The 21,412-nt window shown below is 37.2% G+C and overlaps 1 protein-coding gene across 8 annotated transcripts in view; it reads left to right on the top strand.

Moving 5' to 3' along the window:
- The window catches only part of DGKI (diacylglycerol kinase iota), a 260,970-nt gene that overhangs the window by 83,387 nt on the left and 156,171 nt on the right, over positions 1-21,412 (top strand). For all 8 annotated transcript variants that reach the window (XM_039344770.1, XM_039344773.1, XM_039344772.1 and 5 more), the window contains one exon: positions 15,475-15,583. In XM_039344770.1, coding sequence (XP_039200704.1) covers positions 15,475-15,583 — 109 coding nt within the window. The remainder of the gene's footprint in view (positions 1-15,474; positions 15,584-21,412) is intronic.

Genomic DNA, 21,412 nt, shown 5'->3' with positions numbered 1-21,412 from the left:
GCAAGACTGTTCTAGATATAGTATATCTCAACAATATTGGCTGATTAGCAATGACTGATGCCTGACAGATAGAACAATCTAACCTCCCATTCAGAATGTCTGGTTTCAGTCCATGCTATTGGTAGTTATCATCACTGAAACCACTGAAGAGGAAGAATGAGCAAAACAAAAAGCAGACAAGAACTCTTCCACATGTCTCCATTCAGTTCTAATTGAAAAGCATCCTTCTGGAACAGCATTTGGCAAGTCTGTTGGATTTGTCTGATGTTCAACTATTTGGGCAGTAATTTCTTGACTGGGAGATAGAAAAAAATAACTACATGAATCAAATCATTTATAAACTTATACAAGTTTCATCTAGAATAGTCAACATCCACACATAAATATCAACATTCACTTATTTTAGACATTCATTGTAACCTTTTTCTTTCTTTTTAATCCATTCAATAATAAGAATTCTTGGGAATAAAAAATAATTTGTATAGTCAACAAACAAAATAAAAATTATTAATGAACCTATCTAACACAGCTTCATGAAAAGGATTTCCAACTTATTATAATCTAGAATTCTGAACATGAGAGGAGGATTCTCTTTACCTGATTCTGAAAATATAATAAAAGTTGGAACCAGATGAAATCCTTTGAAAGAGCATCCTTCAAAAAACTTCTTTGTTTTATATATATCATTCTACCCCATAGATCTAGCTTAAATAGGAGTAATGCTGAGTAATCAAAGACTACTAAAATGTTCAAGTAGGTATACATGGAATGAAGCTTTTTAAAAAACAATGTTTGACTATTAAGACATTCTTCTGTGTTACAGCTCCCAATACTTACTTTAGTTTAGCTGAATATTGTTTATAAGAGTTGTTGAAAAAACATCTGGAGGACTTCATGTCTATCCCTTTAGGAAGGTCCAAGTTTTTAGAGCTTTAAAAGATCACAGTTAAAACCTTGGACTAGACAGATCAAATCTGCATTTATCCATCTCAGTAATTAACCTACATTTTTGTTAACCAAAATTTCTGAACTATTTCCAAAGGGATGTTCCATATACAATGCAATAATTCAACCAGGATGTTTCCCAGAATGATTGCTGTCCAGATAGAATTGCAGTATTGTATTGGCAATCCTCTGAGGTCCAGAAGCTACCTGCATATTTATTGACAATGATGGATACAGGAATATATACAAAATATATGTGTACATATATGTGTACATGTACATATACATGTACAGATACCAATAGGATTTTTTTGAGGCATCTATAATCTAGTCTAGGCTGACTGGTATTCACCTACTCAACAACAATATGTCACAACTACACTTCAGTTTATTATACCCCCAAATAAATTCAGGATATCTATTACTTCACTGGATTTATGTAAGCAATAGAGGCAGAATGAGCAGCATTTATATATTGATAACATCCCAGCCCACACCAACCCATTAATTTTCACATGGTTGAGATGTTTACATTTTTTGGTGTGTACATTATATTAGTTCTTAATGCGGGGCCAATGATATTATTAAATATATTTCATCTCAATTTGATCAACATTTAATTAACATATAAGGCTACTGTGATTATACACTGCTCTCAGGTTGTGTATTTAATTATTTTCCACTTATATTACATGAAACATAAAAATTTCATAACAATTTTTGAAGGGCTCTGGGAATTGTACATAGCCTTAATGAATTTGATGCGCACCTTTTATGTGGTTGGCCAATGATTATATTCATTACAATGCTATAGAAATAATGAAATAAAAAGTGACTATAGCCAGCCTCTTGTTCATATGCTAAAAATAGACAAAACATATCAAGGAAGCAATAGAGGGATGATGGCTGAGACTATATGGGCTAGCCATTTTGAAACTAAGAAAAGGTGGAGGAAATATTAAATTAGAAAGACGTTGAGAATGAAAGTTTGAAGGATGAAAGTTTGAAGGAGTCTATTTTAAAGTGGAAAGAAGTCAAATAGTGGAGATATCAGAAAAAAAAGTCTTGGCTCAGCTTTTATTTAATTTTTGCAAAAGATGATGAGCCCCAATGCTAATTGATTTGAGAAATGTGAAAAAAGATAATGCTAAATTGGAATGTAAATATAAAAAATGTAGGTAAGGAAGCGTCTATAAGTAAACAGTTTACATGTTCATATCCTTTTACTGTATTTGCTGCGTTTGGCAGATGATTACATGTTTCCTCAGTTTTATCCTTCAGAAAGAAAAATTGTAGAAAAGAATTTAGAAAAAAGAAAAGGAAAAATAGTCACATTAATGTTGTCAACAATTATCTTTAAAAAAGAACAGGGAAGGGAAGCATCATATATATTTTACATTTAATATATAGGTAGTCCTCAACTAACAACCTCAATTAAACCCAAAATTTCTGTTGCTAAGTGAGACACTGTTGTTTTCTCTTATTTTACAACCTTTTTTTGCCACAGTTATTAAGTGAATCACTGCAGTTGTTAAGTTAGTAACACAGTTGTTAAGTGAATCTGGCTTCCCCATTGACTTTGTTTGTCAGAAGGTCGCAAAAGCTGATCACATGAACCTGGGACGCTGCAGCAGTCATAAGTATGAATCAGTTCTCAAGCATCTGACCACATGATCATGGGGATTCTGTAAAGGTTGTAAATGTGAAAAACAGTCATAAGTCACTTTTTTCAATGATGTTGTAACTTTGAACGGTCACTAAATGAACTGTTGTAAGTTGAGGACTATCTGTATTAAAAAGCACCAGAGATTAGTCAGAAGCTTCTGTCAGAAAATAAAACCTTTTTTTGGGGGGGGGGAATGAGTAAAATAGATATAGAGATAGGAGTATACATGTCTTTCATGGAGCCATAACATCTGATCTAGGACCTGGAGTTATGCCTTTTTGCTTAAGTAATTGTAGTGACAATTCGAACTGTTCAGTCTGGAGACTCTTACATTTTTAACCCTGGTCAAATTACAGGTAATCCTTAACTGTCTTAGGGCCACAATTGGGCCACAAATTTCTATTGCTAACTGAGGCAGTTGATAAGTGAGTTGAATCTCATTTTACAACCTTTTTGCCACAGTTCTTAAGCAAATCATTGCAGTTATTAAATGTTTCATGTGATTGTTAAGCAAATCTGATTTCCCTCATTGACTTTACTTGTCAGAAGCCTCCTGGGAAGGTTACAAATGGTTCTGACACGATTCCATCAGGACGGTACAACTGTCATTAATACATGTCAGTTGCCAAGCACCCAATTTTGATCATGTGACTATGGGGATGGTACAAGGGTCATAAGTGTGAAAACTGGTCATAAGTCACTTTTTTCAGTGCTGTTGTAACTTTGAATGGGTCACTAAATGAATGCTAGTAAGTCAAGGATTTAGAATGATATCTGTTCAGCAAAGTATCTCCATCCTTAATTTTTCATTGGTTCTGCTCTGCTGTCTCTTTGTGTTGTGGTCTTACCCAAGATTCCCATAGTACTGAATTAAACTTTTTGACTTCACACTAAGAAATGTCTGATTTTGCTCATGGGACAACCAATTCACTGTGAGTAGGAAGATGTCTTGAAAGGTGTCCTGATCTTTAATTACATAGAGGTTGAGGATGGAGAAAAGTGGTTAACTTATTGTCCATTTTCACATACACTTTTTTGAATAGGTATTCCAAATTCCTAAGATAGTTGAGCTCAGGAGCAACCCATTCTTCCTATGTCAAACAGAAATCAACTGTACAGAATACTGATTGTTCTTGTGACAATTATTTTAATCTACTTCCCTCTTGCTCCAGCACTTCCGCAGTACAGAAATGAAGGGGTGCTGAACTTTTATTGGCGAGATTCATATTCAAGGCTTCACTTGACTTTGGAGTTCACTAAGTGACTTTGCACCAGGGTTTTTGCAGAGATAAAATGAGGAGAGACTCATATGTCAGATGTTTTCAAAGGAAAGAAAGGATATACCATACTTTCCGGCGTATAAGACTACTTTCGCAAGCGTTAAACTTGGTGCCGAAGTCGGGGGTCATCTTATAACCGAGTCGTCTTATATGCCAGAAATTATGGTAGTTTCTGGCGTATAAGACGACTTTCTAGGCATGCAACTCGGCACCGAAGACGGGGGTCGTCTTATACGCTGGGTCACCTTATACGCCGGAATATGCGGTAAATAAAATGAGAAAATAAATAAAAATAAACTAGTAATACTCACCCTGAAGTTTATTTTTAAAGAAAACAAAATATTCCCCCATCCATTTTCCTTTCAGTTTGCTATAAAATTAGTAAATACTTTATCTCAGGCTGACATTAGTTGCTCAGTTGAATTGATTATGGACTTTAAACTGATTTACACATAAATATAAGTGCCAGTTTTTGACAAATCTATTTGCTGTACAGTTTGAAGATTCTATAATGAACAGCTGTTGGTTTCTTTATTTTTTTTCCCTGATGTTCAAGAAGAGTATAGTTAGGGGAAATGAGAGAAGTTTACCCTGTTCATCAAATAATCCCCTGAATTAGAAATTGTGAGCAAAAGGGACTCTAAATCACTGAACATGTGCCAAAATTAGGCAATAGGCATTTTTATTCAAATAATATCAATTCTCTAGGTGGTATTTTAATGAGATCAATGCTCTTGACTAATAGCTTTCTTAGCCTCTTGGACATAGAGAATACTCAGAAATGTTCCTTAGTCTTTGTATTGGCCAGAGGCTAAGAAATAGTTTGACAGAACAAGGCTTAAGACACCTTCCCTTTCTCAATCATATGCTCTTTGATGTAATGAGAAGTGTCTTGCATAACATGAAGAAAATGAAGGAAACAAGTGAAAATAATCTGAAGGTGTGCCCTGATTGCTAAATGTGGGAGACCAGCTGATTGCTTTTATTTCATTTATTGCTCAATTGTATTCATCTTAGTGGTAATGTCAGATTTCCCAGTTCCTATAAACATATATATTGCTTACAGTTAATCATTTAATCCGTTCTCCCTTTTATGTGCCAAGACGCTTATATCGAGGCATTCTTGCTATTTTTTTTGGAACATAGTAGGTCAGCCAGTGGCAGGTGTGCTAGCTTGAAAAAAGCTAATAAATGAAACCAATATAAACATGGTTAATAGTGTAAGTTGTTCAAATGACTGCATCTTTTTTTGTTTTTGTTTCCCCATCTCCAAAGAAAGTTCACAGGATTTTCTTGGACTCCTCAGATTCAAACTTGCAAATCTACCATCATCTTTTATATTTTATTTTTCTCCAGGAGTAATATCTTGCATCAATTCCACTAGGTAGACAAATCAACTCCTCAGGAAAACTAAAACTAGTTTTATTAAGGTTGATTATAATAATAGACTTATTTAACTGATTGCACTATACCTCCCCCCACTTATAGTTCAGTGAATTAAGGAGGTGTCTGTTTGAGCCCTTTCTGAATGTTACCTTGAATTTTGTATTTAAAAAAAATGCTTCAGATTCCCCCCACCCCCGATAATGGTTTCTGCATATCTCCATCAAGGTTATCTTCCTAATTCTTTACACTAGGGGTGTCCAACCTTGGCAACTTGAAGACTTGTGGACTTCAACTCCCAAGATTCCCAGCCAGCAAGGAATTCTGGGAATTGAAGTCCACAAGTCTTAAAGTTGTCAAGATTGGATACCCCTGCTCTACATATTGGCAGCACTGCTAGAAGGATTAAAGAATTTAATCTTTGAAAAGCAATATTAACAGCTAACCCAACTACAATTTCATTTCTGGCTGACACAATTTACTTACCTAGATTGCTTTGGCAATGAGGATGAGTTGAAGATTTCAGAAAGTCGGGGGGTAGAGAAATTGAGGAACCAGGAATTCTAAATTGGAATGTGACTTTGCAGTCAGTCATTTTTGGAAAAAGTCAAGTTTATGAGATTCTTCATGTGAGAATTGTACAGGATAAGGCACAGATAATTTTAGGGTTGTGGGCATCATTATGCTATTTTTCAATATATTACAGAAGCAGAGAGATATTTCAAGATTTGGCTGTCAGGAGTTTCTGGCTGTCCTTAATTAAAAATATTTTTAGGGATCTTCTTAACTATAAAGTCTACTCTCAGTGTTGGGTAACATGAGGGAATTATCCTTTCTTTGTGACATCATTGTACATAGGAGAAATATGAGGAGCCCTCTTAATTAAAATATTTTCCTTGCCCTTCCTTTTGTGACATGATTACTGTGTGATAATGGCTTCAAGTACATTGAGTATAATTCTGTAAAATTGTATAAATTGGTGAAAACTACCACAGCTTTCCCCATTTTGGTGGAAGACTTTCCCTACTGTATGAACATAGGAAAGGGATTAAATAATCCAAAACAAGAATTCCATAGATGAGTTCCAGATTTGAAGAAAAGCCTATTCAGGATGTTACTTTGCCATCCTTGTCTTACTTATGAGGTTTACAGAGCCCTAGATACTCATTTATTAGGCCTTAAGCTAATTAAGAAACAACGAAATAGCTGTTGTTTCTGCTACAGGAACTTCAGAACAAATCAATAGAAAGCAAGGTTATTTTAAACCAAGCTGAAAGAAATTGAGAGCTACTGAAATCAGAAGGAATCCTCCTTTGCCTGCCAGTTAAAAAGAATCTCTTTCTGTGAGTAGATGTGTACAGCCAAGTGTTTATACAGAAGATGGGCACTTCAGTTTAGCATTAATTTTTAAGGCCTTTGATATGGCTAGGACTTTTCAGTTCTGTGGAGAGATGCTCTGCTACATTAGTTGTGTTGGAAGAAGATATTCCCAATGAAGACAGCCATCCCTTGAAAGACTATAAGACAGAAAGACGAGGACAAGACAATCAAAATAATCATTGTGTTTTTCTCAGACACTCACATATGTAGATGTGGCTGTATTTCAATCCTGCTAGGATTTTAATGAGGGAACTGCTGCTAAGGAAATTATCTCTTCTTTGTTAATATAGGTTCTTTTGGAGTGCTTCTTAAATTGGCTTCAAACTTCTGAGAATTTGAGGTTGATTTTGAGGCAGTCAATGTCTTGGGTGTTGTGATTCCATGCCAGCCTGTGTTCCCAACAGCTGAGTCTTGAGAATCTGAGGAGGAGGTGGAGGAGGCATTTGAAGGGCCATCAGGGTCAGAGGGAGGCTTTGATGAATTACAAGACTCACAGTTTGATGAAGAGCCTGGGCCCTCCAGTCGTGTTCCTGATGAAGCTCAGCTGTGTGGGGAGAATGAGTTAGACTTGGAGGATTCACACCTGATGGACATGATGATTGATGCTCGTAGACGCCAGCAATTAGCAAGAGCAGATCAGCAGCAGTCAATATGACAACTCCAGGGGAGGAGGAGAAGGCACTGAGAGGCAACGCCTTGGGACTATAAAAAGGGAAGGTGTGGGTGGTGCTGGTTATTGAAGGCAACTGTTGCAAAGTATTTCATGGGATCATGTTCAGTTAGTATTGCCGGTGACTACTTTTCTGTTTGCATTGTGTTTCATGTGCACAATTTCCTTCATTTGGATTGTGTTTTGCTGCTTTTGTTTCTGGACTATTTGGCAGGTTTGTTACCCATATTAAAGGGGTTTGTTTTGTTTTCAGTCTCTAGCCTATTTTCTCAACAGGGGTTTGGTCCTTGTGCCTTTAACAAGGATGACCATAGGCTGGGATAGAACATTGGGTCACATTATTTGTTCTGAGGATCTGTTTGTTGCAACTGATATGTGGCCCCCATCTTAGTTAGAGGCCTTAGAGTTCAAATTGACTTGTTATAAAATCTCATAGGAGATTATCATTGTTTACTTTCAGATTAAAAATAATAAATTTTTGCTTGGCAGGTTTGGGAAGTGGTTGGTGGGAAAAGGTAGTCAAAATAACCTTCTGGAAAGATCACCATTGTTAGATCACTTTTCAGGAAGCCTGAGCCAATGAGAGGTTTTGTTATAAGAAATTTGTCCACTTCTCCTTCTGTCCTGAAACTATATCTGGGATATGACTTTCTACCATCTGTTGCCATTCATTTTATGTGTTATTTACTTTATGAACTGATATTGTTCATTGATTATTGTTCAAGGTTAGCTTAATGTCAATTAGATCCATTTGATTTCGTTTAAACTAATGGCAAATCGCGTAGCGATATAATAATTCTGCATGTGAAACTGGCTACACAGTTTATCATATTTGTAAATACTGTGTTAATGATTCATCATTTTCCTCCTATTATTTAAACCCCTGCTAGAATCCCAGCTTTTGTAAATATGAATAAATGTCATTACTTCTAAAAATAATCCAAAGCATTGCCTGGCATACTCCCTGTAGCCAGCCAACATGTTTTATCAGCTTTGTGATCCCTGCCTATTAGAGCATTTGCCCATGATGGGGAAAGGGACAGGGGGATATATTAGTTGCTGCCGTGTTATTTCTGTCTTATGTTTTGCATAGAATTTGTTAAGGCAAGTTTGCTTGGGGTGAATTAAAAAAACAGATTCCCCCCCCCCTGCTGCTCTTTTCAATCTAGCTTACTGTTTCTTGATTTGTTGCAGTTGTTCAGTTGCTAAGTCGTGTCTGATTCTTCATGACTCCATGGACCACAGACCCCCATGGACACAAGCCCCCCACCTTCCACTCTCTCCTGGAGTTGCCCAAATTTATGTTTGTTGAGTGGATGACACTATCTAACCATCTCATCCTCTGCCATCCCCTTCTCCTTTTGCCTTCAATATTTCCCAACATCAGGGCCTTTTCCAATGAGTCCTCTTTCCCATTAGGTGGCCAAAGTATTTGAGCTTCAGTTTCTGTCCTTTCATAGGGCAGTTAGGATTGATTTCCTTTAGGATTGACTGATTTGATCATTGACTTCATGTATTTCCAAATCCATACCTTTTCATTCTTATCTTAACTCTTAATGTATTTGCTCACTCACTATTAATCTCTGTGTCCAGTTTGTACTTCTTAATACTTTCTCCCCCATCATAGCCCCCCCATTTCCCCAGTTTTTAAACATTAATTCTGAGACTGCTTCACTGCCTGAATGGGTCTCAGATAATGTACTTGCTGTTAAGGTCCATTACAGGCTGTTTTTTTGTATCAGAGTAACGTTGTATGTACAACACTCACTTGTCCTATTTATTTACTTTTTAAAAAATAGTCGCAAACTCAATGGTTAACTTTTGGAGATTTTGCTGAACAATTTGGACATTGCTTTCTTCATCTCTGCTGACCTCTTTCTTAAAAGAAGTGTAGGTTAATATCTGAGCAAGACCTTTGAAGATAGCTAGCTTTAATTTGGCAGAGTTCATGTTCTCTGAAGGGTGTACCATAATTGTAATTGTGTTTATTACAATTCTTATTTATTTGATTTCAGTTCTGCCTGACTCCAGACTGACTCGGAGCAGCTCACAAAGTTAAAAATACAATAAAAAGCAAAGGAACAAGACAGGGAATATGGTTACATAACACTGTAAAAATATGCCAAACATATACAAATCTATCCAGCAAGGAGATTCATCGATACTAAACCAACACATTAAAGAGTTAAATGTATTCAGAAACTCCCCTATTGTAACCTATGATTGAACCTTTTATTGAATCGAATCTACAGTGTTCTAACTGAATCTTGTTGCCTTTGAATCTCAGATCAAACCTAATCTTGCTACCTGGCAAATCTTTAAATTGATTAACGTTTAGACTGATTCACAGATTCCTTAGAAAGGCTTTCAATAAAATTGAGTGGGTCTGTCAAGGTTAACTTAAAAAGTGTCTTAACTTTAATACCTATTAGAAGAACCATTTTAGCCCTGACATAATTTAAAAATATTACCTCAAATTTTGATCCCACTTCTCAAGTGATATCAGATCACAGTGGTAGCTTATTTTTGTATCTGAATTCAGTCAATATACTGTATTGTAGTCAAATGTTATTGACTATTAGCAAAATATTGGTAGGGAATCAGCTAGCTGATAATAAGATGGGTCAGAAATATGTTTCAAAGTCTATAGAAATAATTTTGAAAAGGAGTATTTGTAAACAGCCCAAGGTGCAACTTTTTCTGGCTATCCCTCTCATTCCTTAGCAACATGTTGGAACTGAATCTGAAGTATTGCACAATCTTATTGATTATACTTATAAAGTATTACTGTCATGTTTGGATCTGCTGCCTTTTAGGTGTTTATATGATTTACAAACAGTTATTGTATACAGGAGCATTGTTGTGAAAAAAATGCACCGAAAATAGATTTCTAGTTCCATATTTTGAGACATTGTTGGAATATTTATATGTTGAACTTGAGAGTTGCAATGGAGTTTTATATTAGTCCTCTTTGTGTTGAATCCTGTTAAAGTAACAGCCATATAACGATTTGGTGTTCAGCACTGGATCTTATAAACCAACTTTTTTCATATCTGATATTAGATTTTAACTTTCATAGTTCTCAGCCAATATAGCCTTTGGCTGGTGAGGAATGATAACAGTTGGCATCCAATACATTTGGAGTTCACCAGACTGGAAAATGAGGTTCTAAATAATTATCAGCCAGAAGCAGACATATGAAGCCTTAAAGGTTGATCACATGGATTCAAAAAAAAAAAAAAAAAAAAAAAAGAGGATAAAATAAACCTACAATATCTGGGATGGCATCAGGAAGACAGAAATTAATTCATTTTACCTTTAGAAACATTTCTGGCTGATTTCACACAATACACTAGTAGTATTTATTTCAAGCAAGATGTGTTGCTTAAATAAATCAATAAACTACACAACTAGGTTCAAGTAGATATCCTTGACTTATGACCGAAACTGAACCTAAAATTTATGTTGCTAAACAGGAATTTTAAGTGAATTTTTCCCTATTTTATGACCTTTCTTACCACAATTGTTAAGTGAATCACTGCAGTTGTCAATAACACGATTATTAAGTGAATCTGGCTTCCCCACTGACTTTGCTTTGTTAGAAGGTCACAAAAGGTGATCACATGACCCCAGGACACTACAACTGTCATAAATATGAGCTAGTTGCTGAGCATCTGAATTTTGATCATGTGACCATGGGGATGGTACAATGGTCACGTGTGAAAAACAGTCATAGCTCACTTTTTTCCCAGTGCTGTTGTAACTTTGAACGGTCATTAAATGAACTGTTGTAAGTCGAGGACTACCTGTATTCACATATGAAAAAAAAGCCGTAATTTATGCTTACAAATCACAGTGGCTGGATTCACTAGGCCAGACCCAAATAAATTATGTTATGGTTTAGGGTAGTGTGTAAATCCAGACATACATTATTATAGAAAAAGTAGCTTTTTTAAAAAAAGTAGCAAGTTTAACTCCTGATGGCTTCATGGATGTTTCATGCTATTTTTCGGACAACGACACAGGAGTGGTTCTCCATCTCTTTCTTCTAGGATATTATTTCAACTTCTCAAGGTAACCTATAGCCATGGTATACTCTCCCAGTCTCTCATTCGATAACTAACCAAGACCTGACTATGCTTTGTTTGGGTGCCTAGACATGACATCCCAGGGTGCAATTTGCTGAGATGTATGTCATATCAGCTTTCCCCAATTGCTGTTCTTCAGTTGAATATAATTCCAAACAATATAGCCTCATAGCTAGAGGATGCCATATTGGGGGCACTTGAATTACAGGAAAGCTGTAATAAACATGGATATAAATTCTAATGGATATAAACAGGATAGCAGGGATTCTGAAAATAATGGTAAGTGGGAGCACTCCTGAGTGTGCGTTCCTGGGGCTGTACTCCTGGTGGCAAATAATTTTTGGTCAGAAAAAATTATGTTTGAACATAGTACAAAGCAGTTCTAATGAAGGAATGCTTGTTCATGTTTGCTGTCTTTGCAAACGTTGCTATATGAAGACCGTATATGTGATGGAGTGAGCACCTGGAGAAAGAGTAGGGGTCAATGTTGGCAAGAGCACCATGGTTTCCAAAGGTGAAGGCTGCATATTCCAAAAGTCCAAAATGAGAGACTGTGTAGTCCTGAACTGGATCGCAAAGGGAGGAAAAGATTGAGGGTAGTTCACACCCTAGAATCTCCCAGGTAATCTGGCAATCTGGTTATAGCTTTGATCTGGCAAGATTCTGTCTATTAGGTGTAAGCAAATTAAGAACTGGAATTCACTGCGTCATCTTTGGCTTTGGGCTTGACAGCATGTGAGCTCCAGGAACGCTTTTGCTGTCTCTCTTGTGATGACAGCCATGTATTGGCATGAACGCAATCTCAGAGGCATTTTGAAATAGATCATTTTAAGCTATTTGTTTAGTAGTGTTCAGTCAAAATGATTTCTCAACAATATGTTACAGCACGAAAAGCACATTGCTATTATGCAGCAAAATATCTGCCAAGCAGAGTTAGACTTATTTCAGTAATGGGTATTTATGTCATGTTTTTAGTACTTGATAATTAGACTGGGGAAGCTGATTACAAGTCTCATAACTACATAAACTGGCAGATCTGGAGAAAAGGGAAGAAAGGTGGAAGAGCTGTATATCCATGCAATATATAAATAGAACAGGAAGAGTACAGGAATAGGTACAGCCTTGGCACTATAAAAAGCATACATGGAGTTTCTACAAAGGAGATTTAGAGAGTGAGAGACTAAAAGGATTGTTTAACAGTCATTTCTATCTAGGTTGGAAGGGGCTTTACATGATGTTTTTCCTAATAATATGTGAGGCCTTGACAAGAAACTACATTTATCTCCTTTGAATCACAAAAAATGATGTATTTTTCAAGCTTATGTCTATTCAAAATGAACTACTAGAACAAGACAAAACTAAGAAGGATATGTGTATGCAGAAATAGATATGAATGAGATGTATATTTGTTGATTTTATTTTATATTTTGTCCCAGAGACCAATACAACACAATGCAGAATTTAAAATACAAAAACACCAATAAAGCACAAATATATAAAATTTAAAATACAGGACAACTCCCCTCCATGAAGCAATAGTGAAAAGAGAATATCAGTCAGCTGCTGCAAGCCAGAGCTATCTCAAGAAATTTGGCAATCTTTGTAGGGGTTGTCCAAGTTAAGTTTTATGAAAGGATAATTGTAGTTTATTAATCAGAAAGTTAGACAACCAAACATTCTGATAATCAATTTTATGAGTGTCAGATGCCATCAGTGGGACAATGAACAATATAACAATACTAGATTATTGACTTTAGCTCTGTACCTGAATAGAAACATGATGTATTTTGCAAGCTTATGTCTATTCAAAATGATGGCCATTGTTTGGGAGACTAGTATATTTGTCTATATAATATACTAGTATAAGCCAAGGTAAAAAACTCCTGGGTTGTATAAACAGAGTCATAGAATCAAGATCACACGAGCTATTAGTACCGCTTTATAAAACCCTAGTAAGACCACATCTGGAATACTGCAGCCAATTTTGGTCACCATATCACAAAAAAGATGTTGAGAATTTGGAAAAAATTCAGAGAAGAGCAACTAAGATGATCAAAGGCCTGGAGACTAAAACATACGAAGAACGGCTGCAGTGGTGGCGAATCTATGGCACATGTGCCAGAGGCGGCACTCAGAGCCCTCTCTGTGGGCACGTGCACTGCTGCCCCAGCCCCGCCTCCCCCTGGCCCCCTCCTCATCAGCAGCTCCCCTGGAGGAGAGGCGCCCCTGGGCAGCAGGGAGAAAACTCTGCCCTTACACCCCGTTGTGCACAGATGATATTATGGGGCGCGGGTGGAGGGCAGGGCCGCCATGGCAGCGCTGCAGGGCCGCCTTGGTGATCTGCTGTGGCAGGCCATAGAGGTGGTGGGTGGCCCTGCAGGTGGGGTGGGGGTGGGAGTGGGGGTGGGTGGGGTGAGTTTTGGGCACTCAGTCTCTAAAAGGTTCACCACTAAAGAAAAGAAGAAAGAGGGGAGACATGATAGCAGCATTCCAGTATTTGAGGGGTTGCCACAAAGAAGAGGGGGTCACATTATTCACCAAAGTGCCTGAGGGCAGGACAAGAAACAAGGGTTGAAAACTGATCAAAGAGAGAAGCAACCTAGAATTAAGGAGAAGCTTCCTGAGAGTGAGGACAATTAACCAGTGGAATAGCTTGCCCCCAGAAATCGTGGGTGCTTCATCACTGGAGATTTTAAAAAAGAAGCTAGACAGTCACTTGTCTGAGATGGTTCTCCTGCTTGAGCAGGGGGCTGGACTAGAAGCTCTCAAAGGTTCCTTCTAGCTCTATTCCATTCCGTTCCGTTCCGTTCCATTCCATTCCATTCCATTCCATTCCATTCCATTCCATTCCATTCCATTCCATTCTATTCTATTCTATTCTATTCTATTCTATTCTATTCTATTCTATTCTATTCTATTCTATTCTATTCTAGGAGTAGCTAGAAATTGTCCATGGAGAATTTGCAATTGCACCATAATAGAAAGTGATGATTTTTGGCCCTGTCATTTTATAAATCTAAAACCTCTGTTTGAGTTTGACTAAGATTTTATCTGGGCTAGGAGACAATATTGCCTGGAGCGAGAGGCACCATAATATTCTGGATCAGAATCAATTTGCCTCCTCAGTGGTGAGGAGAACCTATTCAGTAGGGTGAGGTGAACCAGAAACACACCCTAAGGATTTGCTTCAGCCAAAATCTGAGGTGGTAAATTCTCAAGCAAGCCCCAAGAGAAATGCAGTCAAATGCAGAGGTTGAACAAGGACATTTGAAGTTGAGTAAAGGACATGGAACAGGGCTTTCAGAAACTCAGATTGAATAGCTTCTGAAGAAGGAGAACAACAAGAAGCCTAGGATCTTCCCTTTAAACAGTTTTATTGCTGCAGAAATGTAATTACTGCCATGGTGATTTAAAATATAGTGATATGAGCAACACAAATTACAAAATTCATATTTGTGCAATGATGTCATGATGCATATGATGACATTATGGATTGCACTGGACCCCTACCGGTTATACAAAATAATGCTGTTTCTGTGGGAATTTTAGATTGCTGAGATCCCAGTTAATAACGCTTAGAAAAAGTTCAATAAAAACACAAAATATGAAATCCTCATAAATCAAATTTAAACAGCAACGTTGAACAGTTAAACAAACCAACTGAGACTAATACAGCAGAAAGATCTAAAAAAACCTAATGAAATCTATTGAATTTAGTTTAAAGTGAAACGGAATGAAACTAATGCTTTATTGTACCCACAATTACCTTCAATTCCAGGCTAAAAGAGGATATTATATTATTGCTATCTCAGAGCAAATTTCTGATCAATCCAGTAGATATTTCTTCCAACTGAACTTATATAAATAGCAACTTTAATTAAGAACATTGTACATTCAAGTAATTTCATAAAAGGAGCTTAGTCCCTGTTGCTAATGAAGTGATACATGATTAATAAATAGTTCTTTTTTAAAAATGCTTTTTACATGCAGATTAAGAGGAGGATAAAAGAGGATGGCAAATTCAATCATTTTAAATTTCTGTTTGTTATCCCCCTCTTACAGGAAAGCAATCTCCAGGTCTGGCCTTCAACATTTGACTCCTGTTCAAAACCTCAACTTGGCCATCAGTAATGGACCTGTGAAGGAGCCGAGAATGGCACTAGAATGGAGTGTAAGGTGTTCTTTTTATAAAACTCTGGATATAATGCTATATTACTGATGCAAATGCAACACAACTATTATGAACATGTTTTGGTATTTATTATGTGCTATAGAGACTGCACATTATCTTGTGTTTATGTAACTGATTTGTTTACATTTTGATTGAGATGGATAACTTATGGCACTTCAGCTGATGTACCTGTAAGTCCTCACAGTTCCTAGTCAACCTGGCAAATTGAAGGAAGGTGGAAGATGTAGTACTGCAAAATTTGAAGAGCCATAGGCAAAAGTGGATAGATATTTAATTTTTTTTTTTAAAAAATACTGGTAGAGTCAAGGGTTCACATTATGCTAGCAGTCTAGGATCAAGGACCATGTTAGGCAAGGAAGTATAATAGGATAATAGGAACTAACTGGAACAATTCTAATTTTGGCAGATTAATCATAAGTTTTGCTTTTCTTGTTTCCGGATATTTTTGACTTGAAACAAAGTGCTGTTCATACTGAAAGATTTAGAACTGACATATTTAAATACTTTACATCACTGCCCATTTTCCATGTACAGTACTGGCCATCTGTTTTGGGAGAACTGTTTTGGGCTTCAGTTGCAATTATCATCAGTCCAACACAGCAAAAGAGATTTTCTTAACATAATAGGAAAGCACATTTGGAAGGCTCATACAAATCTACGAATTAATATGCCATTTTTTATACCAGTTTCAGTTATGCCCTGGTTAGATCTTTCTGAAGCATTTGCTTATCCATCTTCTGGAATGTTGAACATTGGATAAAATCAATCTTTTTTGGTCTGGTGATTTTCATATATGCAGTCTAATCAACATGACCAGTGCTGCCTCAAAAGTTTGAGAACTGCAGTTACATCACATCTGGAAGACACCAGGGTGGAGAATGCTATCCTATTTTGGGTAAATCTGAACTCTTAGAATTATACCTCAATATAACCATGCATGGTTTCTTACAATATATGCTTCCCATGTAGATTACAATCAGATTTATCTAGACTGAGGCAGTCCTGTAATTAGGAAGCATGTAGCAAAAATGCTTTTGTAATGTTTTCATCCATAGGAAGATTATTCTTGGCTGCTCAATAGTTTTATGTTGACAGGACATAAGGAAGTAATGTGTTTCAACATAGGCTATCTAGGGCTGCCTTTCCAATTGCATGTCTTCCAGATAGGTTGGAATCTAAATCCCTATAATTCCCAGAAATTATAGCTGAGGAGTACTTATTTGGGAATGACAATGAACAGCATGGATTGTGCCCATAGTGGCCTTGAAAATCCTACTAGTTTGTGGAAGACAAGTATATTGTGTTTTTGAAACACTTATTTTCATTTTTACTTATGAGAATAGTGACATAATTTATTAGGGAAATGGGAATTCAGATCCATTGCTTATTGAAGGACATATACAAGAAGAAAAATGAAATGATTTCCTACAATAGTTTACCTTTATCTTTAGGGATCTAGACTGGAAAGGTGAAGAAATGGTATAACTAAGAAAGGGCAAATTATTTTTTGTAAATGATTGCAAATGGAACTAAGCCATATATGTAGTGCTCACTCAACAGCTGCCCTGTTTAACAACCACTTGATGTTATGACAGTGCTGAAAAAGCAACTTTGTGACCAGTCCTTGTGCTTACAATTAGCAAGTAGTTGACTAGAAAGTAGAGTCGGTATAATTTTTGAATTGTATTTTCATAGTAACTAATAATACTTTTTCCATTAGCGTTCATACTAATTTGGAATGCACCCTGGAATGGTTAAAAATGTGTAGAATTATGAACTGTATATTATTCATAGTTATGCAATGGGCACAGTTAATTCCCAATAACCAGATTTTAAATAAAAGTCCAAGCTCTGCATATATGAAGTCCCAGCTATACCATCTATCTTTGCATAAAAGGCCCTTGAAAGATGATGTAGTATTTTTCAAACTTATTTTTCAAATAAGTCCTTGACCTATGACCACAATTCAGCCCAAAATTTATGTTGCTAAGTGAAAAAAATTGTTAGGTGAATTTTGCCTCATTTTACAATTTTTCTTGCCATTGTTGTTAAGTGTATCAATGCAATTGTTTTTTATTTATTTATTTATTTATGAGACTTATATACCGCTTTAAGTGCAAGCACTCTCTAAGCGGTGTACACCAGTAAGCAATGTATATATATATTTACATTGCCCCCAACAATCTGGGTCCTCAGTTAGTTAGTTAGTAACATGGCTGTTAAGTGAATCTGGCTTACCCATTGATGTGCTTTGACAGAAGGTCGCAAAAGCTGATCATATGCAACACGTCATAAACAGGAATCAGTTGCCAAGCTTCTGAATTTTGAAGTTGCAATGGTTGTAAGTGTGAAAAATGGCCGTAAGTCACTTTTTCAGTGCCACTGTAACTTTGAACGGTCACTAAATGAACTATTGTAAATTAAGGACTACCTGTACAATACTAGAGACTTTATAGAAGCCCTGCCACCTGGCCCTCGAGACACTGCCCATTCTTAAATATTCCATGGACTGAATCTGAAAACCACACATCTTCCCCCCTCCAAAAAAGTGTTTTCCTGAGAGGGTTGTTTAAATAAATGGGAATGCCTCTCACCGAGTGGTGTGCAACTCATGACCTTCCCCAGCAAAACCTTGGCTCTGGCACAAATGGGCAGACCATTTGAAGTGTCTCTCTGTCCTTTGTGCAGACCATGTGGGTGATGCCAAAGGTTGGACTGTGTTGATAATGTGGAGAATCCTGCATTTCGATATCCCCAACAATTTGAGGACTTTTGTGGTTGTCCTGACTTAAAAAAAGAGGAGAAGGAGGAGAAGAAAAAAGGAGCAATTATTAATTAAAAAGATTTCTACTACTAACTGTATTGGTTTGAAGAAACTGGCAAAGCTTAATTGGAAATAAACTCAGCCTTGGGAGGAGAAAAAAAAGTGGCAAAGACCTTTCAGAGAATCATACGGTACTGTAGTATTTAGCAATAGCAACAGTGTTTAGACTTATATACCGCTTCATAGTGCTTTACAACCCTCTCTAAGAGGTGTACAGAGTCAGGATGGAAGGCTTGAGTCAAACTTAAGCTGGTCAAGACCGAACGCCTGGCAGTGAGCAGTGAGTTATCCTGCAATACTGCATTCTAACCATGCGCCACCACTGTACAGCGAAAGCTATCTCCCTTTTGTTTCTACATGTCCTGACACCATTTATACTAATGGGACCAGCACTGAAAATGATTGTAAAAAAAGTGGCTGCTTTAATGCTCCAAAGAGAAAGGCACCAGCAGCTAGGTGGCAAGCTTTACATAGCTCAACATTTTTCTCTTCCTCCTCAAGCCTGCTTTACCTCCATATTTCTATATCCAGAGCAATGATTTCAATGATACTAATTTTCCTGTCATGCGTACATAATGTGTTTTGTTTCACTGTTACAGTATAAGCCAACTTAGGTTTTTATTTCAGAAACGAAATTGATGTCAGGTATAGATTCTTAAAAGTTCTCTAAGGCAGGGCTTTTCAACCTTTTCACCCATTGTACCACTTTTAGGATATGGCAATATCCGAGTACCACCAGTCGCCTAGCAAGGTATCAAAAACTTGATGACCCCTCCAAAGGAAAAAAGTGATAAAGTACAGGTAGTCCTTGACTTACAACAGTTCGCTTTGTGACTGTGTGAAGTTACAATGGCACTGAAAAATTGCCCCCCAAGCCACAGCCGAGCAAGACACCTGCCTGCCCACCCAGCCGTGCTCTTCCTCCTTTCCGAGGTTTTCATTGTTATGAGAATTTCTGTTGAGGATTGGCAGCGGGGGTAGGGTAGGGGGTGTTTGGTTTTTATCCCCCCCGTCTGCTGGGTGGTTGCAGCAGGCTTTGGTCACTTCACAAGACCCTGGGACACTGTGACCGTCATAAATATGAATCAGTTGCCAAGCATCTGAATGTAAATCACAAGACCTTGGAAATGCTGCAACATTCCAGCCGATCAGCGCTTCTTCTGGGCTCAGCAGAAGCGCCAGGATCAGTGCCGAGCTCCAGCTGGAGCCTAGTGCTGATCCTGGTGTTTCCACTGAGCCCTGACAGCCCTGCAGCTCCAGCCATCTCTCGCTCAGGCTTGTGTGGTGCTGCCACCGGTTCAGCTCATTCCCTTCCCACATTACCACTTTTCTAGGATGGTCGCGTACCACCTGCCAGGTGCCAATGTACCACAGGTGGTACCTGTACCACTGGTTGAAAAGCCCTGGTCTACCACTGGTTGAAAAGCCCTGGTTGAAAAGCCCTGGTCTACAAATAAATGGGAAAATTTCATTACCAATGAAAATTAAACTAGGCTGTTCATTAACCCTAACCTCTGTGGCATGCTCCGTACAGTCTAGCATTCTTCTCTTCTTCCTCCTGCCTGCTTTCCCTGCAACCTCTCCATATTTGTATCTCTACTGTAATGATTTTAATGATATTGATTTTCCTGTCATGCTTATATAATGTATTTTGCTTTAGTGTTATATAAGCCACCTTGGGTCCTTACTACAAGAGAATGATAAGATGTAAATTTAATAATAAATAGAAAAACCAAATGATGGAGCTAAGTTTGATAAGAGAAAAACAACAGGCCATAAGCCTGTGTGATACAGTGCTCGGTTTGTGTGTGGAAAGATGCATGTTCAATTTTTATGTGATGATAGAATTGATTGAGGTTAGTCCTTGTTTCTGAGCCAAGCTATCTCTTCAAGTTGGTTTTTGTGAGGATGAATTGTGGTGGGACACTCATTTGTGCTTTTTGGGGCTTTCTGCAAGAAAAATGGGATAGAAATAATAAAGGGCCTATGATCAGACATGACTTCGTGTTCTTCCTTTTAGTGTGCTTCTCCAGCTCAGATTTCAGTTTTGAGAAGGATTTGAACTTTGGTTACTTTTCCTTTGAGCTAAGCTTCAAGAAACCACTGAGGCAGGACCAGCCAAATTTTATTAGTGCTTTTAACTGCCAGGTTATTTAGAATCATGAAGTCAAATGACCAATGTGTAAAAAAACTCAACAGACTTGAGTTTGCAAATAAATATAAATAGAAGAAAATCATCTATTTTACATTTATGTGAAATATTGTGATAGTCATGCAGGAAAGGAGTCTACTTCTTTTAACCTATGCAGCTAAGTAAATCTATTTAAACTTACAGGTTTTATGAATAGATCTATAGAATATAAATATGAATCCATAGGAAGGAGATCAACACAGGTTTATTTTGGTATTTTTTTGATTTAAACAGTTGAGTTGTAATGAGCCAACTGTTTTGTGTGTGTGTGTGTGTGTGTGTGTGTGTGTGTGTGTATTCTGAGGTTTTCATGGGTGTTTGTATGTAGGTCTTTGGTTATTTGGGTTTTCTCTCACGTAAAATTGGAAGTATCTTGGCGACGTTTCGACGAAGTCCCATTCGTCATCTTCAGGCTGGTGTTTTCAGCTTCGTGCTTCTAGGAGCAAGCAGGCTTTCATATTTTTCAGAACTCTTCTATTGCATAATTTTCATTAGTTTAAAAAAAAAGAATGACTTTAGTTATTTCTGCTAAAGTATTTTTACAGTCTTAACAATAAATTTGCCATTTGGATGAATTACTTTTTAACAAGTACCATTGATAGAAGGAAATCATTTAATAACTCCAGTTTAAACAGTCTGGGATATTGAAAATGAGTTTTAAAAGGTGATCTACAAGCAATTTGCTATCAGACACCATCTGGCTGGAAGGCACAAAAATCTTTTGTGACTTTTTTTTCAAGTGGAAGCCAAAATGTCAGTTCTGTGCAATGTATCACAGTTTGATGTGCATTCA

The sequence above is a fragment of the Crotalus tigris genome, unplaced genomic scaffold (genome assembly GCF_016545835.1).
Source record: "Crotalus tigris isolate CLP2741 ecotype Arizona unplaced genomic scaffold, ASM1654583v1 scf7180000017937.1871474, whole genome shotgun sequence".
Lineage (NCBI taxonomy): Eukaryota > Metazoa > Chordata > Lepidosauria > Squamata > Viperidae > Crotalus > Crotalus tigris.
The sequence above is the reverse complement of the archived record's forward strand: the minus strand, read 5'-3'. Positions and strand labels throughout refer to the sequence as shown.